The 27,975-nt window shown below is 51.4% G+C and overlaps 2 protein-coding genes and 2 long non-coding RNA genes across 4 annotated transcripts in view; 3 read left to right on the top strand and 1 right to left on the bottom strand.

Annotated features, from left to right (window-relative positions):
- Positions 1-2,106: 2,106 nt before the first annotated feature.
- On the top strand, positions 2,107-3,137 carry LOC109247033 (uncharacterized). Its single transcript, XR_002071537.2, has 2 exons — positions 2,107-2,293; positions 2,884-3,137. It is a non-coding gene; the product is annotated as an uncharacterized LOC109247033 (long non-coding RNA).
- A 4,304-nt stretch (positions 3,138-7,441) lies between these two features.
- On the top strand, positions 7,442-9,194 carry LOC109247032 (uncharacterized). Its single transcript, XR_002071536.2, has 2 exons — positions 7,442-7,672; positions 8,899-9,194. It is a non-coding gene; the product is annotated as an uncharacterized LOC109247032 (long non-coding RNA).
- A 2,229-nt stretch (positions 9,195-11,423) lies between these two features.
- Positions 11,424-27,975, top strand: part of LOC109246826 (40S ribosomal protein S25-like) — a 73,963-nt gene continuing 57,411 nt past the window's right edge. The window contains 3 exon segments of the mRNA XM_053900605.1: positions 11,424-11,812; positions 25,689-25,936; positions 25,939-26,148. Coding sequence (XP_053756580.1) covers positions 25,768-25,936; positions 25,939-26,148 — 379 coding nt within the window. The 5' untranslated portion in view covers positions 11,424-11,812; positions 25,689-25,767.
- Positions 23,424-25,185, bottom strand: CUNH11orf86 (chromosome unknown C11orf86 homolog). Its single transcript, XM_019415129.2, has 2 exons — positions 24,836-25,185; positions 23,424-24,272 (listed from the first exon to the last, which is right to left on the bottom strand). The coding sequence occupies exons 1-2, from the start codon at positions 25,103-25,105 to the stop codon at positions 24,174-24,176; spliced, it is 369 nt and encodes a 122-aa protein (XP_019270674.1). The 5' UTR covers positions 25,106-25,185; the 3' UTR covers positions 23,424-24,173.

The following is a 27,975-nucleotide window of genomic DNA, read 5'->3' on the forward strand; positions in this document are numbered from 1 at the left end:
GGTTGAGTTTCTTGACCTTTCCTATGCCTCAGTTTCCTCAAACTGCCAAACAACCATAACTGCCTCCTTAGACAAGTTAGAATCTGGAGTGTGGCTCTTGTAAGTGATGGCTCTTCTTATCATTTTTGTGGCCAATGGTGCTGATTTCAAGGCTCTTTTGCCCCATTCCCCTGCTGGCATTTTAAGTGCCTACATTTTCAGATGAAGGCTGGTCTGAGGGCCCATGAATGAGACAGACCCTACCCTCTTGAAGTTCACAGTCTGATAGAGGAGGCTAACTTGTAACCAAGAAGGTACAAGACAATGTGATAAGGGAGTACAGAGCATGGTGGGAATGTAAAGGAGTGTGGCTCACCCAATCTGAGGGGGAAGGGGTTCCCAGAGGGCTTCCTGGAGGAGGTGACCTTTAAGCTAAGACCTGAAAGATGACCAGGCATTGGCTAGGCAAAGCGGGTGGGAGAAGGCATGCCAAACAGAGGAAACTGGGCTGAAAAGAAGGAAGCACAGTTTGCTGGGCTGTAAGCTCCATGAAAGCAGGGAGGGGGTCTGATCTGATCAACCTTGCATGTTCAGCACCTGGAATGTGCCCAGTAAATATGTGTTGAGGGAATGAAATTCAATTGGGGAGGGGAAAGGAGCAAGATGGGGCTGTGGAGGTCGAGAGGGGCCACGTCGGGCCTTGTGGGCTCCAGTAATGTGGACTTTAGCTCAAAGGCTTAAATGCACATTGCAAGGAATCTTTTTGCTGGGATGAGAGGGGTAAGTGGCTGCGGGGCAGATCTGGAATTTCCTGCCACCCAGCACTAGCACCTGGCTTCAGCTCCAAGGCTCCAGCCTACTGGCCCATCCAGTCCTGGGGCCTCCTTCCCTGGACCTGGGCTTCCCCTTGCCTTCTCCTGCCCTTGACCCCTGGCTTGCACTCTTCCAGGTCCCTCACCTTTCCCTTGATCATGGACGGCCCCAGACTCCGAATCTCTGTCTTTACTAGTAGTCCAGCTGCTGAGGCAACTGGCGGCTGGGTCTCCCTCTGCCTTTTGCAGTTGGTTTCTTGCCACTAGGGACCCTACCTAAGAACCTCACTTTCCCCACCTGTACAATGGGCACTCCTCATCTTTGCCATCTCACAGGCTTGCTGTGAGGAGCCATGAGATGAGGGGGCAGCCCCCAAGAAGTGTGGGGCACGAGGTCAGGCCGGTCCTGCAGGCCCAGGCTCCCTCCATCTCCAGGCCCTGCTGGAGGAGGAACAGTTTCATGAGAAGACAGTCAAGGCACATTTCTTAAGCACCTGCTATGTGCCTGGGCCAGACTGGGAGACAAGTCCCTTACACCTAATGAGAATGTTGATTTCACAGGAGGTTTGTCACCAAGGGTGGGATTGTGACAGGGGACACTGTGAGGTTCAGAGCATGAGGCTCCCAGAGGGCCGAGGGGTTGGGGGGACTTCTGTGGGAAGCTCTTCAAAGACAGCCCAGTGCCTCCAACGCAGTTTGAGAGGGCCTACAACACCTGATACCTGGGGGAAATTATTGCCCTCAAATGAGGAAAAGCAAAGCAAAGTTAATATTTGATCGTGCACAAATATTTTGTCAACTAGTAAACTGCACCTCAACGTAGCGTGGTAAAGAATCCTATTTACTGTGATATGAGGACACAGTTGGCATGATGGGTTGTGAGATGCTGCCTTCAGGAGAAGGAGAACCTGAGGCTTTAGCAAAGTCTTAAGTGACCTTGGCCCCCAAGTCCTTTCCCTACTTCATCAGGCCTGGGGTTCCCTGTAAAACAGGACAGAAGAATTACAGGAATGCACCTCCCAAACCCTCCCCAGACCCTGAGCCATAGCTGAGGCTATCTTCCCCCAGAATGCCCAGAGAGGGGCGTCAGGGCCTCGTAGGCAAGAGCAGGATGCGAGGCAGTCACAGAAAGCATTTAGAGGTGGTGGCAGGTGTCACCGGCAGGGTGCTGGGCAAGCAGCTAACACAGAGCCAGAACAGTCCTGGTAAGACAAAGGGCATGAGCCCAGGAGGGAGTCTAGGGGACCTAGGGATCAGGGGGGCTGGCACCGCCCACCTCCTGCTACATCACAATGCCTACTGTCTAGACTGTGACTCCTCCCTTGGCTCTAACCTGTCCTATCCACCCCTTAGGACCCAGCAGGACAAAGGTGGAGCCTGGACTTGGGCAAGGTGACTAGCTCAGAAATCATGCCACCCCTCCCCCTCGATGGAGCCTGGGATAGAGTTGGCCTGGAGGCTTCCAAGGGGGAGAAATGAATGAGTGAAGATTCTTCTTCTGGGTAATTCTTTTTTTTTTTTTTAAATTTTTTTTAACATTTATTTATTTTTGAGACAGAGAGAGACAGAGCATGAACAGGGGAGGGGCAGAGAGAGAGGGAGACACAGAATCTGAAGCAGGCTCCAGGCTCTGAGCGGTCAGCACAGAGCCCGACGCGGGGCTCGAACTCACAGACCGCGAGATCGTGACCTGAGCCGAAGTTGGACGCTTAACCGACTGAGCCCCCCAGGCGCCCCTTCTGGGTAATTCTTAAGACTGCTCTTTCTTTTTCTAGCCTGGGAGGTGGCAAAATATTTTCTCTTAATGTCTTGGGAAGCCAGAAATCAGGTCAGATATTTTTGTAGTATTTTCTCACTTGTACCTTCAGTTTCTTGTCTAGCCCTCCCTGTCCCTCGGGCCATACATTTTAAACTTCAGTCATAATGCCTTGGTAACTATTCCCCAAATGCACCAAATCTTTCTTGCCTCCAGGTTTTTGCTCAATGCAATTCCTTTGGCCTGGAATGCCTTTTACCTGTTTCTCTCCATATAAAACTCCTCTTCATCCTTCAAAACCCTCTCCTGCAATGCCTTTCATAACTGTTCCACCAGGTCAGAGATATGGCAACAACCTAAGTATCTGTCTGACGAATGGATAAAGAAGATGTAGAAGACAGGTACAATGGAATATTATTCAGCCATGAGGAAGAAGGAAATTTTGCCATTTGTGACAACACGGATGAAACTTGAGGACACTATGCTAAGTGATATGTCAGAGAAAGACAAATACCATACGATCTCACTTATGCATGGAATTAAAATAGCCAGACTGGGTGCCTGAGTGGCTCAGTCGGTTAAGCCTCTGACTCTTGATTTTAGTTCAAGTCATGATCCCACGATTCATGGGATTGAGCCCCGTGTGGGGCTCTGTGCTGATAGCATGAAGCCTGCTTGGGATTCTCTCTCTCCTTCTCTCTCTGTCCCCTTCACAAATAAACAAACAGACAAATAAGCAAATATTTAAATAAACTTGTAAAAAAAATTTAGCCAGACTCAGAGATGCAGAGAGTAGAGTGGTGCTTACCAGGGTGGGGGAATGGAGAGTGGGGAGATAGATGTTGGTCAAAGGGTAAAAATTTCCAGTTATGGATGAATAACTTCTGGGGACCTAATGTACAGCATGGTGATTACAGTCAATAATACTGTATTATATACTTGGAAAGTTGCCATGAGAGAAAAATCTTAAATGTTCTCACTCCAAAAAAGAAAGAGTAATCATGTGATGTGATAGACGTATTAGTTAGCGCGATGGATCATTTTTCAATACTTAAGTATATTAAATCAATGCGTTGTATACCTTAAATGTACACAATGTTCGGGGCGCCTGGGTGGCGCAGTCGGTTGAGCGTCCGACTTCAGCCAGGTCACGATCTCGCGGTCCGTGAGTTCGAGCCCCGCGTCGGGCTCTGGGCTGATGGCTCGGAGCCTGGAGCCTGTTTCCGATTCTGTGTCTCCCTCTCTCTCTGCCCCTCCCCGTTCATGCTCTGTCTCTCTCTGTCCCAAAAATAAAAATAAAAAACGTTGAAAAAAAAAATGTACACAATGTTCTATGTCGATCGTATCTCCATAAATCTGGAAAAAAGGAGTTATTTTTAAAGAAAGAGTGGTTTCTGACAAATTATAAATGAGATCTGATGAAGGAATTCATGTATTTGACGCTCCTACAATTTGTACTTAACTGTGGTTTTTGCTTTTACCTAGTAAGAGAATAAATGAAATGATTTTCCACTAAAATATATATATATATATATATATATATATATAATTATACACACACACACACACACACACACACACACACACACGGAAGACAGAAATGTGACCAAGGATGGGGCACTTGGGTGGTGCCCAGTTGGTTGAGTGTCTGACTTCAGCTCAGGTCATGATCTCATGGTTTATGGGTTTGGGTCCAGAGTCGGGCTTTGCGCCGACAGCCAGAGCCTGCTTTGGATTCTCTGTCTCCCTCTCTCTTTGCCCCTCCCTCGCTAGAGCTCTCTCTCTCTCTCTTCTCTCTATCCCTCTCTCAAAAATAAATAAACACTGAAAAAAAAGTGTGACCAAAAGCAAACACTAGCAGGTAGCAGAGGGGGTATTTGAACAAACGACTAAGGAGTAGTAGCGGTCGTAATAGCAGTAATAAGAAGGGAAAATAGGAGGAGGAATGAGCTGATGAATGAACAGATGACAATGACTAAAAGGACAGACAGGAGAAAATCAAATGAAGAGACGCTTCTTCAGTATCGGAAAGGAAGTGTTCTCCCTCCGAAATGAAGAGAAACCCTGTGATCCAAATCCAGTCTTTTAATAAATACACTCTTTCTTCTCCCACTTCCTCTTATTGCCTCTCACTCGGGAACTGAGAACTCTCTGTGTAAAAATAGCAAACCTGAAGGAGTGTGAAGGAAGCTCTCCACAGAGCACCCACCAGGAACCCCACTCTCACACCATGTCACCTACTTCCTATTTCCTGCTCATCCTTGGAAACCCAGCTCACGCCCCCTTCTCTGGAAAGCCTTTTCCAACCTCCCCCCACCGCCCCCAAGTAACAGAAACCCGCTCAGGCCAGCTGAAGCAGAAGGGGGGGGGTGTCTCAAAAAAGATCCAGTGTCTCAAGACGCCCCGGCAATGCAGCCAGATGTCCATAAAGGACAAGGAGCAGGGACAGAGAGGCCATCACGGACCCCAGTGGCTTCCCTCTGCGGCCCTGCTCCCTTCTTCTTTCTCTGCAGCCCCTTCATGGGGGAGAAGGGCCACCCAAAGCCCCCCCAGTTAACATCATCTAGAATCCCAACCTGTGCTACCTTCTCTGGACAGAACTCTGATTGGCTGGTGTGGATCAGGTGATCAACCTTGCCCCAACCGGGTGTGGCCAGTTGTGCTGTCTCATGGTCCACACCTGGCTTGGACGGCCTGCTGTTGAGGGGAGGGGTAAAGGGATGTTGACGTTGCCCAAAAGGTGTCCCCTGCCTCCTGCTTGCTCATTTCTCACCCTCACTCTCCTTGCAGAATTAATCTCTGCCTGTGCTAACTGCACTTTCTTTGTTTTTTTTTTTTAATTTTTTTTATGTTTATTTTTGAGAGAGCATGAGCGGGGGAGGGGCAGAGAGAGAAATGGGAGACACAGAATCCAAAGCTGGCTCCAGGCTCTGAGCTGTCAGCACAGAACCTGATGTGGGGCTCGAACTCATAAGCTGTGAGATCATGACCTGAGCCGAAGTCAGATGCTCAACCAGCTGAGCCACCCAGGCGCCCCATGTACTAACTGCACTTTCTGGGCAACGTTATTTAAATTCTGATTGCGTTCTTCTGCTTGCTGTCTGTCTGAATTGGCCATCTTCGCGCACTAGGCCGTAGGAGGACCCCGGCATGCAGTACAGACAGACCCCTGACCCCTGTATTAGTTCAAGGTCTCCATCCTAACCTGTCTTCTGAGCTGTCTTCATGGATGTATACAGCCTGTGCACGGTTTAATCCTCTGCTGTTACAGTCTTGAAATTCACAATAATTTTGGGAAAAGAGTCCGCATTTGGGTCTTGCACGAAGCCCAGCAAAGTATGTAGCTGCTCCTTCTCTCCTTGCCTCACCTTGACGTCCTCTTTCCAACCCGGCTGCCTTAGTCTGCTGGGGCTGCCGTAACAAAATACCAGAGACTGAGTGGCTTACGCAGCAGCAATTGTTTCTGCATAGTTATGGAGGTCGGAAGTCCAAGATCAAGGTGCTGGCAAAGTCTGTTTCCAGTGACACCTCTCTTCCTGGCTTGTAGAGGGCCACCTAATGCTTTTCCTCATATGGTCTGTTTCCTCTGGGTCCCCATGGAAAAAGAGAGTGCTCTCTAGTGTCTTTTCTCCTCCTTCTCCGTCTTTGTCTGAGACAGAGAGAGAGAGAGAGAGAGAGAGAGAGAGAGAGAGAGAGAGAAGAGGCAGAGAGAGGGGGAGACAGAGGAACCCAAACAGGCTCAGCACTGTCAGTGCAGAGACCTACTCAGGGCTCAAACTCACAAACGGTGAGAACATGACCTGAGCTGAAATCAAGAGGCTGACGCTTAACTGACTGAACCACCCAGGCGCCCCTTTTTCTCTTCTTATAAGGAAACCAGTCCTATCTGATTAGGGCCCCACCCTTACGACTTCATCTAACCTTAATTACTTTCCCAACTGCCCAGTCTCCAAGTACAGGCATACTGGGGGCTTAAGGCTTCAACACATGAATTTGGAGAGGGCACAATCCAGTCCACATCACCAACCTTCTCAGTTCCTGGCCCCTGTGCTTGCACCTCGTGCACAGACTCACGCCTGCCCTTTGGATCTGCCTGGTGGCACCGTCTCTTGGGGCTGATGTCTGGTTTCCCTTCTCGATGGTGGCCCATCTGGCCTTGGATTCCTCACCCCGTGAAGCATCCTGTTCAAACCAGTCTACCCTTGCCCTTGTCTGGCACAGCCCTCCAGGGTAACGAGCACTCACACCCTTCAGGGACTCTGTGGGCTGCCTGGACGGTGTTTTCCACTCTTGCCAAACTCATCTGCAATCTTCGGGACTCGCCACGACCCCTCCTAATCCTGCGTGCCGTTTCTGCCCACCCCTCACTGCCCCCATGGCTGGCCTCAGAGTTCCCTCCTGTGCGTCTTCTCTCTCGCCTTTAAAGCTTCCACCAAACCCTGCCGTAGAGGCCCTTTTAGGCAACAGGCTTGAGCAGTGGAAACTTGAGCAAAGGCAAAAGGGCCGAGAGTGACCACCGAGCTGCCTGCAAACAGGCTCATTGAGCCAGGGGCCCTAACAGACCAGTGGGCTGCTTACAACCGGTCACAGGTACCAAATACACGCCCACACTCCCTCACTCTGGCCCATAGCTGTGGCCCCGCACCACCGCCTGTGCAATCTCTCCTTTGCTGTCCCGCTCGCTGCTCACTGCAGGGTATTCAATAAACTCCTGTCCCTTTTGTTCTGCCTTGGGTGAGTTCTTTCAGTGTCTGTGCCACCCGCCCCCACTTAATCAGTAAGCTCCACACCTAATGCAGCGGCCAATATTGTGCCTGTTGGACCCACTGTTCCCTTTATGAGACAGGGGCTCTTGTCACCGTCTCTGACGCCTCACAGAGGGGGTTAGCACAGCGTGGGCACAGTACACGGTAAGGGGGGAGCTTAGGTTTGTTGCCTTTGATCCCCTTCTCCCTAGTCCCTTTCTGATTGTACCCAAGTGTGCAGTGGGGACTGTCTGCGGGGACAGAGAGGGAGTTAGCCACTTCTAGGCCAAATGGGTGAAGAATCTTTTGGGTTCTTAATCATTTGGCTTAAAAACCTAAAGCCACCGCCCTGCTTCCGGTAAACTCAAGCCCTGCTTCAGGTGAGCCCCGCTTCTCTCTCTCTCTCCCTCTCTCTCTCCTTCTGCTCCTAATGGGATTCTCTCTCTCTCCCTCTCTCTGCCCTTGCTCACTTGAGACTTCTCTCTGTCTCTCTCTCTCTCAAAAAGATAATAATAAAATAAAATAAAATAATTAAAAAAATAAAAAAACTAGAGCCACCAAAGGCCCCAGATGACCTCATGGCCTTTGGTCCTTTTTGCTTTTTTTATTTGCAGTCATGATAATCTTTAAGAAATACATTAATTAATTTTATTTATTTATTTATTTATTTATTTATTATTTTTAATGTTTATTTATTTTCAAGAGAGAGAGAGAAAGCAAGCAAGCAGGGGAGGGGAAGAGAGAGAGGGAGACACAGAATCCGAAGCAGGCTCCAGGCTCTGAGCTGTCAGCACAGGGCATCACACGGAGTTTGAATTCACAAACTGCGAGATCACCACCTGAGCCAAAGTCGGACACTTAACCAACTGAACCACCCAGGCTCCCCTGTTAATTTTTTTTTATTTAAAAAAAATTTGTAATATATTTTTTTAACGTTTATTATTGAGAGGCAGAGAGAGACAGAGCATGAGCATGGGAGAGGCAGGGAGAGAGGGAGACACAGAATCCCAAGCAGGCTCCAGGCTCCGAGCTGTCAGCACAGAGCCTGACGTGGGGCTTGAACTCACAAACCGCAAGATCATGACCTGAGCCGAAGTCGGACACCTAACCGACTGAGCCACCCAGGCGCCCCCATTTTTTTTTAAATCACAGAAGCTGTATCACTGTACCAAGCATCAAACAAACGGCTGTACTTTAAGATTTGAAACACAAAAATTGGTATGAAAAACCAGAACCTTCTAACTCTGTAATAACTGGACTCAGCTCCCTTTGCCACAATTCTGCTTAATAGCAGCAAAATCCCTAACAGTGCCAACTTAGCACTGGACACTATACATTTACATTTAAATTTTGTGGTCTTCGAGAAGGTTTTTCTTACATTTTGACCTTGGCTAAAGGCAGGAAATTCATTGCACTTTGAAACCCAGTGCACCCGGGATAGGGAAACTAAAGGGACCCCATGAAAACCTGCTTTTTTCCCCCTCCTTTTCCTGCTTCTGTTCTTGCTAGGACCTACCCTCCCTCCTCACACATGCTTTAGAGAACAGATAACATACCTCTTCCTTGTAGAGGTCAAGGGTTTAATGATTTCTTTGGATTCTTCCAGCACAACAGATAGCATCTAAGGAGTAACTGGGCGGGGTGGTCATTAACATTTTCCAAGACCACTGACTCCCAGAGACCCCCTAGCTCCAGGACCTAAGTGACCTGTGAAGGACACCTAAACACCTGTCTGTGTTCTTGGGTGCCTGAGAAGACTCGTGCACCAGACCGCTGTCCTCAGTAAAACCCCTAGGCCCCAAACGAAGAGGAGACTCACTCTTATTTCCTTTCCGAGGGTCCCAGACACTATGCTTCTATCTGCACTCTATATCCTCAATAAACTCACTTCTTCTCAGCTTACATTTGATTTCTATCCTGCGTGAAGCCTCAGGGACCCTCTTGGCTGGTCCTGTGGGACGCCCCCTAGAGGACAGCATATTTATCAGGTGTTTATTTAGGTATTTGCATATGCATACATGCACACAGATTTCTGTGTATACATACATATTTTTGCTGTTAATTTTACTGTTTAGAGGCAGCTTGCCTGGGCTCAAATCCCCACTCTGCTCTTCACTACTTGTGCAAACTTGGGAAAGTTGCTTAATCTCCCTGTGACTCAATTTCCTCATCTGTAACATGGGAATAACAAGGGTAATTGACACATAGAATTGTGAAAATGACATTGAGGGAGAGGCTAGCACACGGTGAACGCTATGCAGTGTTAAATGTGAGTATTGCATTATATGTGCAAAAGGTCAACCTCACGCTTTTGCTCTGTTGCAGAGTATTTTATTTTATGGGAGCATCATAGGCTATCGACGGACCAAGGCTGTTTCTAATTTTGGTTTTTGCTAATAATGCTGCAACAGGTACACCAGGCGCATGTTTTTTTTTTTTTTTTCATTAAATTATAGCCAAATTATCTCCAGAGATTATACCAGTTCATACTCTGGCAGACACTGACTCTTTCCCTGTGCTCTCATTGGTACTGGACACCCCCAGTTTCTCATCAGGTGAGAAGATGGTGATTCATTGTTTTAATCTGTATTCCTCTGGTTATATAAGGCCTCCTCGCGTGAGTACTGACCTGTTTCTTTCCTCTCTGTGAATTTCTCCATTTCCTTCCTTCGCCCGTGTATATGAGTTCCTATGTACCCTGGCTACAAATCTCCTCGTTTTGGACATTTACATATTTCCTCCCATGCTGTCTCATCTTTTTTATCTTTTGATACTTGTTAACATAAAATAGTTTTAGGCTTACAGAGAATTTGTGAAGGTCGAACAGAGTTGCCATGGACTCCACACCCAGGTTTCTCTATTAACATCTTAGTGTTAATTAGCATGGTACAATTGTCACAATTAATTAACCAATATTTACACATTATTATTAACTAGAGTGCAAACTTTTTCAGATTCCCTTAGTTTCTTTTCTTTAAAAAAATTATTTTAACGTTTATTTATTTTTGAGCGACACAGCTCAGGTGAGGGAGGGGCAGAGAGAGAGGGAGACACAGAATCCGAAGCAGGCTCCAAGCTGTCAGCACAGAGCCCGATGTGGGGCTCCAACTCAAGAACCGTGAGATCATGACCTGAGCCGGACGCTTAACCGACTGAGCCACCCAGGTGCCCCCTGCAAAAATGTTTAGTTTTAAAAGAGAGTGACATGGGGCACCTGGGTGGCTCACTCGGTTGAGTGTCCGACTTCAGCTCAGGTCATGATCTCGCAGCTCGTGAGTTCGAGCCCCGCGTCGGGCTCTGGTGCTGACAGCTCGGAGCCTGGAGCCTGCTTCGGATTCTGTGTCTCCCTCTTTCTCTGTCCCAACCCACTCGCATTCTGTGTCTGTCTCTCTCTCAAAAATAAATAAACATTAAAAAAAGTTTTTTAAAAGAGAGTGACAGACTGTGAACGGGAGAGGGGCAGAGAGAGAGGGAGACACAGAATCCGAAGCAGGCTCCAGGCTCTGAGATGTTCAGCACAGAGCCTGACGCGGGGCTCGAACCCACAAACTGTGAGATCATGACCTGAGCTGAAGTCGGATGCTCAACCGACTGAGCTACCCAGGCGCCCCAACTGTGACAGTTTCTAAGACTTTCTGTGTGTGTGTGTGTGTGTGTATGTGTGTGTTTAAATGACCCTGGCAGCTTTGAGGAGGACTGGTCAGTATTTTGTAGAATGTCTCTCGATTAGGATACATCCATTTCCTCATGACTAGATAGGGTCTGTAGGCTTTTGAGGGGAAGGCCACAGAAATAAAGTGCCATTTTCGTCACATCCCCTATCATTGTTGATGTGGACTCGCTTGGGGTATATTTGGCAGGCTTTCCACCGTCAAGTTACTCCTTTATTCCTCTGTTTCTTGTGTGTTAATTATATGGTGTCTTCTTACATGGAAGGTTTATGTGTTCAATCTCTTTTCAGCTGGAAGGACCTTCATCAAGGAACAGCATCAGTGGCACCCGCGGCTTTGATGTGCCGCGTGCTCCTGGAGCCTCTAACCCCACGTACCAACTTCCGCACGTGCCTCACCCCCCTCTGAGGACAACCCATAACGTTGGTCCCCTTATCGTTTCCATTTCACAGAGGGAAAGTGGAATCTTCCTGCCACTAAGCCACACCAGAGCCAGCGAGTGGCAAAGTCAGGATTCGTGCCTGGGTGAGTCTGACACTGGGCACAACTGCTTAAGTGTAGAAACCAAGGTGCGGAGGGAGGGTGCTTATCCGAGTCCCTCCAGCCAGTTGGTGGCTTTGCCCAGGCCCTTCTTCCACGGCCAGGCCACCTCTGATCCCAATGAGTCAGCAGCGATGGCTCAGCCACTGGGCCTGCCCTGCCCTGCCCTCAGCCCCACCCCAAGCTGCCCACTCCTGACCCGCCTCCAGTTCATGTCCTTTGGCGGCCGTGGCTTTTAGCACCCCCAGGGGAAGAGACCCAGACTGCCCAGCAAATAAACACCACCCACAGATTTCCAAATATACGGAGGTAAGTGTTCCCGCCCACCTCAGCTGGGCCTGGCTGGAACTCCAAGCATCCCGCCTGGCCTCTGCGCCTCCTGGGGTCGGGTTCTGGGTCTCGAGTCCTCCTAAGAGCAGCCCGTGTCCTCTGCTGTGCGGAAACCTGCACCTGGGGGCGCCTTCAGCATCATCAACAACGGTAACGGCAGTTTTAGCTCACGGACACGTCGGCTTCCATGCACTGTCGGCTGGTCACGTTTTGCGAAACGATTGTGCCCAAAGTCTTCAAACTCATCTTGACACCAGTGTCTTTGTCATCAGACAGAGCCCTTTGTGGGTCCTCTGCCAGGCCTGTTGCTGTCGCCCCGTACCCCCCAGCCTCACGCTCTGGGGGGTGAGTCGGGCTGCAGAGCTGTGCACGGATGTGAACTGCCTCCACAGAGTCACCGCTTACAGAAGGATTGCTTCTCCAAAGCTCTCGATTGTGCAGAATTTTGAATATAAAATTAGGCAGTCTCCACCCCCCACCCCCCACCCCCAGCTTCAGCTCAGGGCTGATTCGGCTTCATCTACATTCCCATCCATATCCCTCACCTTTAAAATTTTTTAAATATCCATTTATTTTTGAGAGAGAGAGAGAGAGAGAGAGAGAGACAGAGCATGAGTGGGGGAGGGGCAGAGAGAGCGGGAGACACAGACTCTGAAACAGGCTCCAGCCTCTGAGCTGTCAGCACGGAGCCCGACACGGGGCTAGAACCCATGAACCGTGAGTTTGTGACCTGAGCCAAAGTCGGACGCTTAACGGACTGAGCCACCCAGGAGCCCCCATATCCCTCACCTTTGAAGCAAATCCCAGATAGTGCATCATTTCATCCACAATAGGCAAGAATAATCTAAAGGCTGAGGTGAGGAGTTTTCCATTAATATAATTGTAATATAATTTCCACCCCCCCCCCCCAAAAAAAAGGAACAGTTCACATCAAATATCTGGTCAACATTCAAAATTCCAGATACTTCATAAAGAATTTCCTTTTCAGGTCATGATCTCACAGTTTGTGGGTTCGGGCCCCGCACTGGTCTCTGTGCTGACAGCACGGATCCTGCTTTGAATTCTCTCTCTCCCTCTCTATCTGTTCCTCCCCCGCACGTGTGCGCACTCTCTCTCTAAATAAATAAATAAACTTTAAAAAAAAAAAGAATTTCCTTTTCATTTTTTTTTTTAAGATTTTATTTTTAAGTAATCTCTACAGCCAGTGTGGGGCTCAAACTCACAACCTTGAGACTGAGAGTCACATGTTCCACCGACAGAGCCAGCCAGGCGCCCCAAGAATGTCCTTCTAAAAACATTAGTTTGAGGGGCGCCTGGATAGCTCAGTTGCTTAGGTGTCTGACTCCTTTTTTCCTTTTTTCTGGTGTCCAACACTTGACTTCAACTCAGGTCATGATCTCACGGTTTGTGAGTTCGATCCCGGCACAGACAATGTGGAGCCTGCTTGGAATTCTCTGTCTCCCTTTCTCTCTGCCCCTCCCTCGCGCTCTCTCTCAAAATAAGTAAACATTTTTAAAAATTGAAAACATAGTTTGAATTAGTATCTAAATAGTACACCGTGATTGGTTACTGTTTTAGATTTCTTTTACTCTAGAGTTCCTTTCCATCTCTTTTTGCCTTTGCCACTTGTTTGTTGAAAAAAAGGTTGGCTGTCTGACCTGTAGGGATCACCATAGCCTGGATTTCGCTGATTGCAGCCCTGTGGTGTCATGTAACATGTTTCTCTGTCCCCAGGGGATCGTACTGGGAGTTGGATCTAGAAGTTTCATAAGATGCAGGCTCGACCTTTTTTTTTTTTTTTGGCAAGATTGTTTCATACGTGGTACCGTTTCTTCTATCAGGAGGCATATATTGTCCTCTTGCCATGTTATATTGTGTTATTTTAAAAAATTCCCATTTTGAAAAAAACCTCAAATCTATGGAATGCTGCAAGGATAGTACACTTTTACCCCGATTTACCAATCTTTGCCACATTGATTTTATCATTCACATTTACACACACACACACACACACACACCTGGATAGACATTCTTTGAGAATGGTCTGTAAGCATTAAACCCCTTCACCTTTAAATGCTTCCACATGTGTCTCCTAAGAGCTCTCTTTTATAACCATCTGAAATAAAAACAGTTTCTCTATATTCACAACATTTCTGACACCAAATGTGTGTATTTTCCCTCACATTAAACAATTCTCTGGGGCACGTGGGTGGCTCAGTCAGTTAAGTGTCCGACTTTGACTCAGGTCGTGATCTCATGGCTTGAGTTCGAGCCCCGTGTTGGGCTCTGTGCTGACAGCTCAGAGCCAGGAGCCTGCTTCAGATTCTGTATCTCTCTCTCTCTCTGCCCCTCCCCACTCATGTTCTGTTTCTCTCTCGCTCACTCGCTCGCTCACTCTCAAAAAAATAAACATTAAAAAACCTCACAAGTCTCCAACTCTTTAGGCACCAACCTGGTGCCCTACAATTCAGTTCTCAGACTAACCATTCAGATTCAGCACAGATCCCACAGATGAAGGGTTCTGTCCCACGAGATTGTCCCCATGTTAGAAGCCAGTGATAATTCATAGGTAGTCACCTGCTTCTGACTGACCAGCTATAAATCAGGGATTCCCAGGCCTCTTTCTCAAGTTCAATAATTTGCTAGAAAGGCTTATAGAACTCAGAGAAACACTACGTTTCCCCAAGTTCATTATAGAGGATATAATAAAAGATACAGGGGGCACCTGGGTGGCTCAGTCAGTTAAGCGTCTGACTTTGGCTCAGGTCATGATCTCATGATTTGTGGGTTCGAGCCCCGTGTCGGGCTCTGTGCCGACAGCTCAGAACCTGGAGCCTGTTTCAGATTCTGTGTCTCCTTCTCTCTCTGCCCTTCCCCCCCCTTTCAAAAAGAAAATAAACATTAAAAAAAATTAAAAAGAGTCTGACTCAACCAACTGAGACACATAGGAGCCCTTATCCTGCCCATTTTAACCAGTAGCCTGGGGATGAGAACTCAGGCTTGCTCAAATCTGGGTTCAGTTTCTGACTCTGTCATTTATATGGGGACAATAAAACCATTAAAAAAAAAGATACAGGTGAGTAGCCAAATGGAAGAGAAGCATGGGGCAAAGTATGTGGAAGGGATATGCAGCCTCCATGCCCTCTCGGGGAGTGCCACCCTTCCCAGGACCTTGATGTGCTCCCCAACCAGGAATTTCCCCAAATCCCATTGTTTAGATTTTTTTTAAGTTTATTTATTTTGAGAGAGAGAGAGAGAGAGAGAGAGAGAGCGAGCGAGCATGCAAGCAGGGGAAAAGCAGAGAGAGAATGTCAAGCAGTTTCTTCGCTGCCAGAGTAGAGCCCGACGTAGGGCTTGATCTCACGAACCAAGGGATCACCATCAAGCCGAAGTCAAGAGTCAGACGCTTGGCCGACGGAGCCACCCAGGCGCCCCTCTTTGTTTAGAACCTGTTTATGGAGGTTCCATTACATAGGATGATTGGTTAAATCATTGCCCATTGGTGATTGAACTCAATCTCCAGCCCCTCTCCCCTCCCCAGAGGACTGGAAGTTGGACTGAAAATTCCAACCCTCTAATCACATGGCTGCCTCCTCCAGCAACCAGCCCTGCGTCCACCCTCCAAAGGTCTCCTCATTGGCACAGACTTGAGGTGTGGTTGAAAGGGGCTTATTATGAATAGCAAAAGATGATCTTCCACCCATCCAGAGAAGTAGGATCCAGAGAAGACCCCTCATAAGGACCCTGAGACTGGGTAGAGTGGTGGGTTCCCCTTCCTCCACATCCTTGCCAACACTTGTTATTTCTTTGTGCTGGTAGCCACTCTAACAGGTGTGGGGTGACAGCTGATATCTTCTCGTGGTTTTGACTTGCATTTCCCTGATGACGACTGACGTCCAGCAGCTTTTCTTACACCTTGGCCATCTGTGTGTCTTCTTCGGGAAAATGTCAATTCGGATCCTCTGCCCATTTTTTAATCAGATTGTGTTTGCTATTAAGTTGCATGAGGTCTTTGTGCATTTTGGATATTAACCCCTTATCAGAGATATGATTTGCCTGTGTTTTCTCCCATTCCATTTTCATTTTATTAACGGTTACCTTTGGTGCGCAGAGACTTTTTAGTTGATATAGTCCCATTTGTTTCATTTTACTTTTGTTTCCTTTACCTTTGGGTGTCAAATCCAAAATATCATCACTAAGGCCATCAATAACTATTAATTGAGCACCCGCTATGCATAAGGTATTGGGGATACAGCAGGAAATGAAACATATCATGCTCCTGACTCGTAAAGTTGGCATTCTGGTGGCAGAGAGAATATGAATAAAAAAAATATGTTGGCCAGAAGAAGTGGGTAAGGTGCCAAGAGGAAGGATGGGGTGAGGAGAGCTGTTTTAGATGGACAAGTCAGGGGAGTCCTCTGAGATGTGGCAGTTAATAAGCAGAGATTGCAGGAAAGCATTGCAGGTATCACAAACAGTAAGTGCAAAGGCCCTGAGGTGGGAGGGTATGTCAATATGTTTAAGGAACAACAAGAAGGTCGGTGTGATTGGAGCTGACGGAGAATGGGGGAAAGGCCTCCTGATGCAAATTGGAAAGGTAGCCAGATGGTTTGGATAGTGTAAGTCATGGGATTTGCTGTGCATGAGCAGAGAAGCCATTCCTGAGCTTTGAGGAGAGGAATGACTGGCTCTGACTTTAGCTTTGGAGGCATAATCTTGGACGCATGTGGAAAGTAGACCACGGGGGGCGAAGCTGGAAGCGGCCCACCAGATAGGAAACCACGTGGTCCTAGTGAGGAAACCACAAGGAGATGGTGGCTAAGCCCAAGGCTGTGGTACTGAAAGAGAGGGCAGGGGCTCAGAGTTTGGATGAATTTTGAAGGTGAGGCCGGCAAGATTAGCTGGTGGAAGGGGCGCCTGGGTGGCTCAGTTGGTTAAGCGTCTGACTCTTGATTTTGGCTCAGGTCATGATCTCAAGGTTCGTGGGATGGAGCCCTGTGTGGGGCTCTGTACTTGGCGCAGAGACTGCTTGGGATTCTCTCTCTCTCTCTCTCTCTCTCTCTCTCTCTGTGAAAATAAATAAAGAACCATTAAAAATAAAAGCTGGTGGAGGTGGGATATGGAGAGTGGGGGACGAGCCACTGACTATAATGGTTAATTTCATGCGTAATTTGACCCGGCCATGGGAGGCCCAGGCATTTGATTAAACATTATTCAGCGTGTGTCTGTGAGGATGTTTCTGGACGAGAGAAACATTTGAGCTGGTAGGCTGAGTAAAGCAGATTGCTCTCTCCAATGTGGGTGGGCCTTGTCCGATCAGGTGAAGGCATGAAAAGAACAAAAGGGTCCAGACTTGGACTGAAATGGACACCATCAGCTCTGCTGAGTCTCCAGTTTGCCAACTGCAGATGTAGCCTCTGTAATGAACCAATTTTTATAATAAATCTCTGTATGTATATATGTCACATACTGGTTCTGTTTCTCTAGAGGATCCTGACTTATATGCTGACTATTGAGCTTTCTGGTCCTGCCTATGGAATGCTTCGAAAGCTTGGAGTTGGCAGCCTGGACCAGATGACGGGAAAGACAGTTTGGGTCCATGGTGGGGCAACTTACAAGTCTGGCCAGGAGGAGTGTCCTCTCCCAGGGACCCCACTGGCTGCAGGGAGCCCACCGGGCAGCCTCCAGCTCACTTAACCTCCCCATAGAACATTTACACCGGTTCCCAGGGCCCTTCTACCACGGGAAGGTGAAGTGGTGGCCATAGGGAACAGCTTTGGACTCTAGCCTTCTAACTGCCCCTGGTCTGTGGACATTTCACGTAAGCACGCTGTCTAGCCACTGTGTATGGTGTCTGTGTGTGTTCCGGAAGGCGGCAACTGGGCGAGCAAAGGGAGAGGTGGGTCGCTTGGCTCCAGGGCGGAGGTGACAGCAGAAGAAGGGGGTGGACGTGGAAAGATTGGGAGGGTGTCCGGAGCCAGGGGCAGAGGCAGGGGCCCAGCCCGTGGCCAGGCTCCTTGGCAGCCAGCCGTTCCTAGCAACACACCCACAACCCTGGCGGGATTGAAGCCTGCCCTGGGAAGGGGAGGGCCAGGCACCTGCCCTCTGGGAGCTCCTGCTGGCTGGGGAGGCGGGGCCCGCAGAGGAAAGGAGACGGAAGGCGGAGCTGTGCCAGGGCACACAGAGGCGAGGGGCTGGGCCTGACAGTGAGGTAGGCTGTGCCACATCCCCGTGCCCTTGCACGTTGCTCTTCCTTCTGCCTGGCGCGCCCTTCCCAACCCTGCCGCCGCGGGGTAGCACGCCCCCCTGCTATCCACTCCTCCGGAAGCCCTTCCCGCTGCCCGCCCTCCAAGGGCTAACCTGGCCCTTCTCTGGGCACCTCTGCTCCCCGAGCCAGCTCCCGCGGTGCTGGCTCACCCGCGTGGCTGTCACCAGGCGCTGCGCTTATCCCGTTGGCCCCAGCAGCGCTCCGAACTGACTGGTTGTGTCTGGAGCTCAGAGGAGGGAGACCCGGCCTCATGGGGGTGGGGCCGCACAGGTCAGGGACAACCACAGCAGGGGGGGGCGGTGAGGGGGGCGGTGAGGAGAGGCCTTCCTCCCACACCCGTTCCTGCATTGGCACTGGAGGAGAGACCGCTCCTGGGAGGCCCCGGGGCAGCTGTCTGGTCTGTGGCTGGGCCCGCTTCCCTGGATCCCAATGCCCACGGCCCTGCCAGGGCCCAGACAGGCCAAGGTGAGCTGAGGACACACTGGGTCTGAGCCTGAGGCGTCCCGAGGTTTTCGTTGAGCGGGCGGTCCGATGCTATCATCGGTGCCCCCTTTCTCAGAGGAGGCCGCTGAGGCTCAGGGAAGGGACCCACCCCGGGTCACGCCAGGTGAACGTCCTAGAACTAAGGACCGATGGCTCTATGTGTTTTGCCTGAGTTGATTCGGGTAACACAACAACCCTGTGAGGAGGCGCTGGTTTTCTTTTTATTGAACAGATGAGGAAACAAAGGCACAGAGAGGGGTTGGCGCCTTGCCTCAGTTTACCCAGCTAGTGTAAGTGGTGCAGCCAGCGTTCTAACTCGGGCGTTCAGCTACGGAGCTTGAAGTCCTTTGCTGTCCTGACGCTGAGGGTGGTGAGGAAGGGGCGGCGATAACGTTCCTTCTCAGGACACGGCGCGCCACAACTTGCAAAGCTTCGCCACGCCCGGCACTTGACGTGCCCTTCAGCCCCGGGAGACACAGAGATCAAGATCTCCATTTGGGGAGCCTGGTGGCTCAGCTGGTTGAGCGTCCGACTCCGGATTTCGGCTCAGGTCAGGCATGATCTCACAGGTTCGTGGAATCGAGCCCTGCGTCGGGCTCCACGCTGACAGCCAGAGCCTGCTTGGGATTCTCTCTCTCCCCGTCTCTGCGGCCCTCCCCCGCACACTCTCCCTCTCTCTCTCAAAAAAGAAAAAAAAAGAATTTTCTATTTGACAGAGGAGGGTAATAATTTGCCCAAAATATTCAACAAGTTAGTTGCAGGCCAGGGGCTTGGGCCCCAGGTTTGACACTCACGCTTGGGCCCACCCTGGCCCCTCTGACTGGCTGGACGCTTTAAGTTTGGTGGCCCCCCCAGTCCCTGAGGAAAGGGGCTTTAGGCACCCAGGGTGGGCGGAGAGTTCTGGCATGCTGTAAGGCCTGTCTCCTCATCTGTAAAATCAACGGCCTGGATCCGTTGGGCTCTGAGCTCCCTTCCAGCTGAATTCGCTGCCCTTGCTCTGAGAGGTGCTTGGGGAGGCAGTGTTCCCTGCTTGCCTCGTCGCCTTCCCCACTCCTGCAACCGAGTGGCCCCATTTCTCCTGCAGGATAGTCTCTTTCACCTGCTCACAGCTTCGTCCCACCCGGCATGGCCGGAGGCTGCAGGAAGCTGAGGAAGATGTGCAACCAAGCCCAGAGGGGCACACTGGCCCAGGAACCAGGGCCTCCTGCTTGACCTGCCTCACCACCTTGCCCCGTGAGCTCCTACTCCACGGTGCATTGAAACAGAGCAGCTGGTCGCTGTCTGTCTGTCTGTCTTCCTCTCAAGCAGGACCGTGAGCTCCTTGAGGGCAAAAGTCAGATGGAAAGATCAGGGCTTGAGAAACAGTGCTCTGCAGTTCTGGGAACGCGTACAGAGGGGCAGGGTATTAGGGGAGGGGGGCCGAAGGGTATTAGGCAGGGAGGGGGGCCGAAGGGTCCCAGACCCCTCTGGCTCCTGGCTCTGAGACCCCACGGCATGGGAGAGGCCTGGCAGGCTCTGCCCTTGTGGGCAGCAGAAACGGAACACAGCAGCACGAAATCTCTCTGCGTTTTGTCTCTGGGTGACCTTGGGGCCTATGCTGGCCCGAGGGTGGAGCCCTTAGAGAGCTCAGGGCTTTTGCACTGGCAGGGTCATCTCTCCAGACAGGTCACCCTTCCGCCCATATCTGAGAGGCCTCCAAGGGGAGCCACCCTCCCCCACTCACAGCCACGAGGTCGGCAACATCCTCCAAGGCCTGCTGGTTTGCTGACTCAGGAGTTGCCCCCCACCCTGCCCCCGGAAACAGCCTTACACCTGCCCTTTCTCATCTTGTTTGAACCGAAGCCCCCACTGTGGCTCTGACCCAGCTCAGGGTGGTGCCCATTCTTCCTCCCGTCACCTTACCCCACCCCAAAAGCCAACAAGGCAAGCTTATCCTTTCTCCTTGATGGATGAGGAAACTGAGGCCCCAGGGGCACAAGTGTGTGGGTGGCAGTCACAGAGCCTGGCCTGAGGCTCACTGGTCTCCCCAGTGGCCCGCCCACCCCATGAGAGCGAAGGCTTCATGAGCAGACAAAACCAGGTCAGGTAGGGCCTGAAGAGGGCGCATCTAGGGAGGTCGGGAGGTGGGGTGGGGGACCGTGGGCAACAAATATGTCCAGAGCCTGAGCCAGGGACATCCGTCCTGTCGTAGACCATTCAGATGGTTTGCACTCCCAGATGCACCGTGTTCTCTCTGGGCTTTCCAGGCCGCTCCCTCCACCGGAACCACGTATTCCCTCCCTTGGCCTGGTTAACTCCTGCTCTCCCCCAGGTCCTGGCTGCAATACATTCAGTAATTCGACAACTGTTTCCTGAGCACCTACAGGAAGGCAGACACTGTCCAAGGTGGGCTGTTTACAGTGAGCAAAAAGAGAATTGTCCTGCCTTCTCGGAGTTTCCAGTCCCCGAGGTCCCACACACTGTTGACATGAAATCGTCAGTCTAGGCTTGAGGCTAACGAGCGGCCCCCGACTCAGAGGCGTAACACAACAAAGGCCTATTTTGCAGTCATATCACAGTCCAAACGGGTGACAGGGGACTCTGCCTCAGTGTCACTGCCATCTCCTAGCCTTGAAGCCCCCTTGGGCCCTCTGCACTGGGCAGGCCTGTGAGCAAAGAGGGAAGCATCGAGGGTTGGGCAGGGATATTTAATGGCTCTGTCTGGAGGGCCACGAATGCCAGCTCCACTCATATTCTACTGGCAAGAGCTTGGCCACACGGCCACACCTGACTGCCTGACTGCAAGGAAGGCTGGGAAATGTCGCCCCGCTGGCACATCTGGGTTTTTATAGACCTGACCAGTCTCTGCCAGGTAGAATCACACAAACACACCGTATTAGTTTCCCGGCACTCCTGTAGAATTCCCCAAACTCTGTGGCTTAAGGCAATAGGAATTTATTGTCTCACGGTGCTAGAGGCCAAAGTCTGAGATCGAGGTGCTAAAGGTTCCAGGGGAGGATCCTTCCTGCTTCTACTGGTGGCTCCTGGTGGCTGTGGGCGATCCTAGGCTTCCTGGGCTTGTGGTCACTTCACTCTGCTCTCTTCCTCCACCTTCACGTGGCCTTGGCCTCTATGTCCTTACATTATACGTGTCTCTCTAAGGAAACTTCTTGCTGGATTTAGGCCCTTCCCACCCCAATAATCCAAGATGGTCTCCTCATCCCAACATCCTTAATTTAATTATGTCTACAAAGACTCTTCTCCATACCCAGCAAAATTCACAGATTCTCGGGATGGGACTATGGACATATCTGCTTAGGGGCCACTTTAGGGTCAAGATCACCTGGACTCCTTTACATGGTACCTGGTTTCCAAGAGGCCACAAACAGAAGATGCAAGGCCTCTTAAGACCCGAGCTCAGAAGTCCCAGAGCATTGTTTCCATTGCATTCTATTGGTCTGAGCAGGTCACAGGGCCCACGCAGATTCAAGGGGAGGGAAAATAGAATATCTCTTCCGATGGGAGGTGTGGCAAAGACACGATGAAAGCAGGCGTGCACCATGGGATGAAGGCTTGCGGCCATCTTTGGAAACAATCTATCAGCGTGTATGAAGGCCTTTGGTGAAGGCCTCAGCCATGGGTCCCGGAACTGTGCTCCCTGATGATGGGGTTGCTGATGGGGCTGAGGTAGAACCATTCTGCCTGAGTGGGAGGCCCCAGACCCGTGTGAGCGGCAGGCCTAGCCCAGCCATCAGCTCGCTGGGGGACCTTGGGTCAGTGCCTCATTCACTCAACAACAGGTTACTGAGTACTCAGCATGGGCCAGGCCCTGAGCCAGGCACTGGGGTCCTAGTGGTGAGCAGGCCAGCTCCCCGTGGAACTGTCTGTCTTGTGGATGACAGAAGCTCGTAACTAGACAAACTGGTCACAGAGCATGACAAGTAAGAGAACAGCAAGGAGTTGGGCTAGAAAATCCTTGGAACACAGAGGCCAGGGTGAGACTCACGGGCTCACGGGCAGAGACTTGCGGAGGGTGATGAGGACACCTCCCCATTCCGGGCCTCAGTTTCTTCCTCTTGCCATCCAGAGGGTTTGCCAGGGCTATGGACTCAAACCATGTTTCCTGGAGTCCTGGGGTTCCCCAGAGGCACTCAAGGGGCTACTGCACAAGACGGTGGAGTGGCAGGCATCTAAAGTTTGTGACTAATTGGTCTGGAAGCTTCTGGTCAGCTCTCAGAGTTCAGGTTCCAAGCCAGGCACCCTAGTCTGTGATCCCAGTGGCCGTCCGGGACAAGAATTCCCTAGGACCCCTCTTATTCCTCAAAGGCCATGCCAGGATTCTGGGCTCTGGGGAGACAGGGAACCTCCCCTATGTCCGGCTGGACCCTCAGGTCTCCCCACCATCCCAGAACAGACCTTGCGCTGGGATGCTTGCAGCTGACCCCTCACCTTTGACCTTGGGTCCGCTTGAGCCAGGAGAGCCTCAGGGACCCCACCGAAGGGTCAGTGTCTCTCAAAGAGCCCAGGCTCTTTGGGGTCAGACCCTCCCTTCTGTGTGGCCTTGGATGAGTCCTTGCTCTTTCCGGGACTCAGAGTGAGCCCTGCCTCGTGAGGGTGAACGCAAAAAGCAAAGCAGTCCCCCCGAAGCTGGCTGGAGGTCAGCACAGGGGTAGGTGACAATTCCTCTGGGGAGTGAGGTCAAGAGAAGTGGCAGGAAAGACCCAGCCTCCTGGGGACCCATGGGGGACCTGCCCCTGGCGCCCTTGCTCCACCATCCGGCCAAATTCTGAGCCAAGCTTCCCGCGAGGGCTGGGGGAGGCCTGGAGGTGAATTAATGACTAGGCAAATTGTACACTTCAGCGCAGAAACCTTTATTCCTGTGTTCAGCCCCAAGGTTGGGAAGTGGGTGGGGGTGGGGCCATGGGTGCCAAAGACAATAATTTCTTCCCTGCTCTGGGCCTCGGTTTCTACCTCTGTCACACGGGGAGGGAAGGCTTCCCCCGGCCCCTTCCTTCATCGGGATACTATGAAGATACAAGTGATTATATACAGGCCTGGGCCTTTCAGCTGTAGAGCTCCGGTACCGGGGATTGCCCTGACTTAGTCCTTGCCCTTGGGGGGGCTCATTGTCAAGGAGGGAGGCCCATGCCTCGCCCACCACTAGCCGGGCCTGGCGGGAGGGGCGTGAGCAGCTGATGTGCAGAGCCTCTCAGCCGTGGGGCTGGCTTCACTGAGCTCTGTCCTGGAAGCTCACGACTGGTCTTGTGTGGGGCCGGGGGTGTCGACACCCCTATTTCTAGGCAGGTTTCTAAGGTCCTCGTACATGTCACTGTCCCAGGGTGCCTCCATGCCCAGATGGCAGAACCCATCAGGAAGCAGAGCTGAGCCCCCTTTTGGGGTCTTTACTGCAAGCCAGCCTTGGAGTGGAGGGCCAGGGCGAGGGGCAATCACAGGACCCTTGGGTAAGCTGGTGGCAGAGGCCTCGGTGCACCACGTGAGGAAGGCAGGAGCAACCTACACAGAGGAGTCCAGAGGGCCACGAAGAGGTAGGTCAGCAGACGCGGCCGTCTCATCCAGATGCAGCAGGGGCCGACGCCGCTTCCAGCGTCCTCAGCTGGTGGTGCTCAGAGGGGGCTCTGGGGAGGCTGGCCGGCTCAAGGTCACACCAGGGAAGCCAGAGACAAAGCTCTCCCACCTTCTCTTTACCTGCTAAAAGACCGAGGATAGGCAAGATCAGGGTCCTGGTGCCACCGCCCCGTGGTGGGCTTCAGGTGCTGTTCCACCTACAGCCACGAGGTGGTGGTAGACCCCAGAGACAGGACCACTGCTCGTCGGAGACCTTTTTCTCCAAAAGAAAGGAGGCAGGGGCCAGGAGCCAAAAGGTCCCACCAAGGGGGTCAGGATGCCCCCTTTCCGGGGCATAGAACACAAGATGTAACCCTGGGGAAGTTTTACTAGCTGATCTCTTTGCCTCCAGCAAAATCCACCCATCCAACACATTGCCAGATTAATTATTTGAAAACAGCTCTGCTCTAAAACCTTCCGTGACTCCCCAGTGTCGAAGGGATAAATCCCAAGAGTCTTTAAGGCCCTCTGAAATATGGTGCCTGGATGCCTCTCTCTCCAGCCCCGTCTCCAGACAACTCTGTTGTCTTCTTGGTCCTTGGCCCCATATGTTCCTACCTCTGAGCCTTTGCTGCCCTGGGTCCCTCTCAGTGGAGTCCTTACCCTCCCCCTTTGGCGCCCCTCCATCCGTCAGCCCTCAGCCAAACCTGCTGATACTGCTTCAGCCACCGCCGGCGCTCTCCTTGCTGGGCTTGAATCAGCTGCTCCGTATCTTCCAGGCACCCTGGCAGCCACTCCTGACCGGGCGTGTCCAGCCTTTCTGGGCCTCCATTTGAGGGCCTGGACTTCTCCTGGCCCTGTCTGAGGCTCAGCGCCCGGCGCAGCCGGCTCTCTAAAGGCTTCCCCCAGGGCTCCTGGAGCTTGCCATAGGAGGGTCGTGGTCCTCGCAAGGACTGACTGCGTGGCCCTATCCCCATGGTTCCTGAGGCTGCAAGTGCAGGACTGCTCCAGGCCCTGGGCAAGCCACTGGCCCCTGAGGTGGCTCAGAGTCTCCACCCATCTGATGGGAACTCACTTGGGGGCAAAGGTTGGTGCTGCTGAGGTGGCCATCATAAACCAAAGGGCAGGCCACAGGGGACAAGCATCCCTGAGTCACCATCACCACTGCCTCTCTACCTTCTAGGGCAAGGAGTATAGGTGTCTTTCTCCTCCTCCTCTTCCAGGCAGGCTTCCCTGACCACCCCACCCCTGTAGAGCTTGGCCTCCCCTGAACTGCAGCCCTAGCTGTCCAAATTCATTCTGTTGGCATTGAGAACAGACGGTGCAACAGCAAAACCGAGATGGGCCTTTAGGCAACAGGACAGCTCCAGGGCGCCTGGGGGGGCTCAGTCGGTTAAGTATCCAACTCTTGGTTTCAGCTCAGGTCATGATCTCGTGATCTGGGGATTCGAGCCCCGCATCGGGCTCCATGCTGACAGTGCAAAGCCTGCTTGGGATTGTCTCTCTTTCTCTCTCTCTCTCTCAAAATAAATAAATAAACATTTTTTTTTTTTTAAAAAGAAAGAAACAGGACAGCTCCACTTTTTGTCCAACATCTCAGCGAGGCTGCAGGGGTGGCCGCTGATCTCAGAGCTTCACAATGTCTCCCAAGGAGAAAGAGAAAGATGCTGAAAAGCCAGCCAAGAAAGACAAAGACCCAGTGAACAAGTCTGGGGGCAAGGCCAAAAAGAAGTGGTCCAAAGGCAAAGTTCAGGACACGCTCAATGACCTGGTCTCGTGTGACAAAGCGACATGTGACAAATTTCGTAAGTTCCCAACTAGAAGCTTAGGACCCCAGCCGTCGTCTCTGAGAGACTGAAGATTCGAGGCCCCCTGGCTGGGGTGGCCTTTCAGGAGCTCCTTAGTGAAGAACTTAGGAAACTAGTTGCAAAGTACAGAGCTCTGGTCATTTACACCAGAAACACCAGGGGCAGAGATGCCCCAGCTGCTGGCGAAGATGCATGGACAGATCCCACTAACTGTACGTTTTGAAAAATAAAAATTTATTAAATTAAAAAAAAAAAAGAAAGAAAGAAACAAGACAGCTCCAATCTAGAATAGTCGAATTCACAGAGACAGAATGTAGCATGCTGGGGGTGGGGGCGGGGGTGGGGGGGCGGGGCAGGGGCGGGGGGTGGGGCGGGGGAGGATTGGTCAATTATTTCATGGCTATAGAACTTCAGTCCTGCAAGATGAAAAAGTTCTGGAGGGGCACCTGGGTGGCTCAGTTGGTTAAGTGTCTGACTTCAGCTCAGGTCATGATCTCACGGTCTGTGGGTTTGAGCCCGGCATCGGGCTCTGCACTGTCAGCATGGAGCCTGCTTGGGATTCTCTCTCCCCCCCTCTGCGTGTTCTCTCTCTCTCTCTCTCTCTCTCTCTCTCTCTCAAAACAAATAACTTAAAAAAAAAAAGATGGAAAAATTCTGGAGATTGGTTGAACAACACTGTGGCTATAGGTGACACTACTGAATGATACATAAAAATGGCTAAATGGTAAACATAATGTTTCCGTATATTTTACTGCAGCTGGAAATTATTCGTTAGACTAGATGAATCCCTTCCGCTCTCACTCAGTCCTGTCAACCGCAAAATGGGTGGCTGTGGAAATCCAATGAAATCGTGAACGTATAATAGCAAGACGACCAGCAGAAGCTTTGTTTTTCCGAGAGAAAGAGAAAGGTGCTTGGGCCGGCCCAGCGGACCCTCAGAATCACAGGATTTGAAGGCTGAAAGGGACCTCACACATCTGTTATTCCTTTTTGTATTAACCACTATTCTATGGCTATTCTTCCTCATTCTGGAGCTAATCCCTCCACACACTGCATTTCAGCCTCATGATAGTCCTATGAGGTGGGCATTGCTACCCCCATTTCATAGATCAGGAAACAGAGGCTCAGAGGTGAAGCACCTGGCCAGAGAGCATGCCCAGTAAGAGGCAGAGCTGGAACCCATTCCTTGGTTGGCCTGGCTTTAGAACCCAAGCTGCCTTGCTCTGGTATCGGTGGCCAGGCGTCCTCCTGTGTTTGGGTTGCTGCACAGTGCCCCCTGCCCCCCCACGTCTGGGGTCAGGGAAGCACTGGCTGCAACTCTTGGCTCACCCTTGACCTCTCCCCAGGCTTGGCCTTGCTCTCTTTCCTCTCTCTCTCTCTCTCTCTCTCTCTCTCCCCCTCGGGGTTGCTAGGCTTTCCCTGGGTGAAGGGTCTTATAATATCTGCCAGGCTCTCTCCCAGCTACAGGAGATAAGCCAGGGCCAGTGTGAAGAGGAGAATGCAGAGGGGCCCTGATCCTCTGCCCCAGCCTGTCCCAAATTTCGACCTGCACCCAGGCCTCTTTACTCTGACCCTGACCACATTCCTAACGTCCAACCCACAGGCCACCCCTGGCCCTGGTGGAAAGGCAGCCAAGCCATTACGCAACCTTCACTGCCCTCGCCCCAGCACAGTGGGCTCAAACCCTGACTCTCACTGAAGTTTAAGCCTTTAAGCCAGGAAGAGTTTGCTAACTCAGACTTTTGGGATGTGCTGGGGTGAATCACCGGCTCTGGTGTCGAGCATGTAACTGCCTAAAACCCTCCTGCCCAGTGTATAATCTTACAATTTCCCAGATCCGTGGAGGACAGGAGAAGAAGTGTGTTCTCTTCCTTCCCTCCCTATTGCCTCCCTGCCTCTGTCAGCTGGGAAGCTCTCACCTTTCCAGATTTCGCTGTGCTCAGTGATGCCTCCACCTGGAAGCCTGCCTGATACCTGCCTTTGGGATAGGGAGGCAGCTCCCTCTCCAGACCACCCGCTAAACGCAGTAGCAGCAATCA

This window comes from Panthera pardus, unplaced genomic scaffold (genome assembly GCF_024362965.1).
Source record: "Panthera pardus isolate Hobbes unplaced genomic scaffold, ASM2436296v1 HiC_scaffold_12, whole genome shotgun sequence".
Lineage (NCBI taxonomy): Eukaryota > Metazoa > Chordata > Mammalia > Carnivora > Felidae > Panthera > Panthera pardus.

Coding starts and splice junctions, on each gene's coding strand:
- CUNH11orf86 (XM_019415129.2), bottom strand. CDS start 25,105: ATGGGGATAGGGCCACGCAGTCAGTCCTTGCGAGGACCACGACCCTCC. Junction 24,273..24,835: donor GGCTGAAGCAGTATCAGCAG/GTTTGGCTGAGG, acceptor TCGGTCTTTTAG/CAGGTAAAGAGAAGGTGGGA.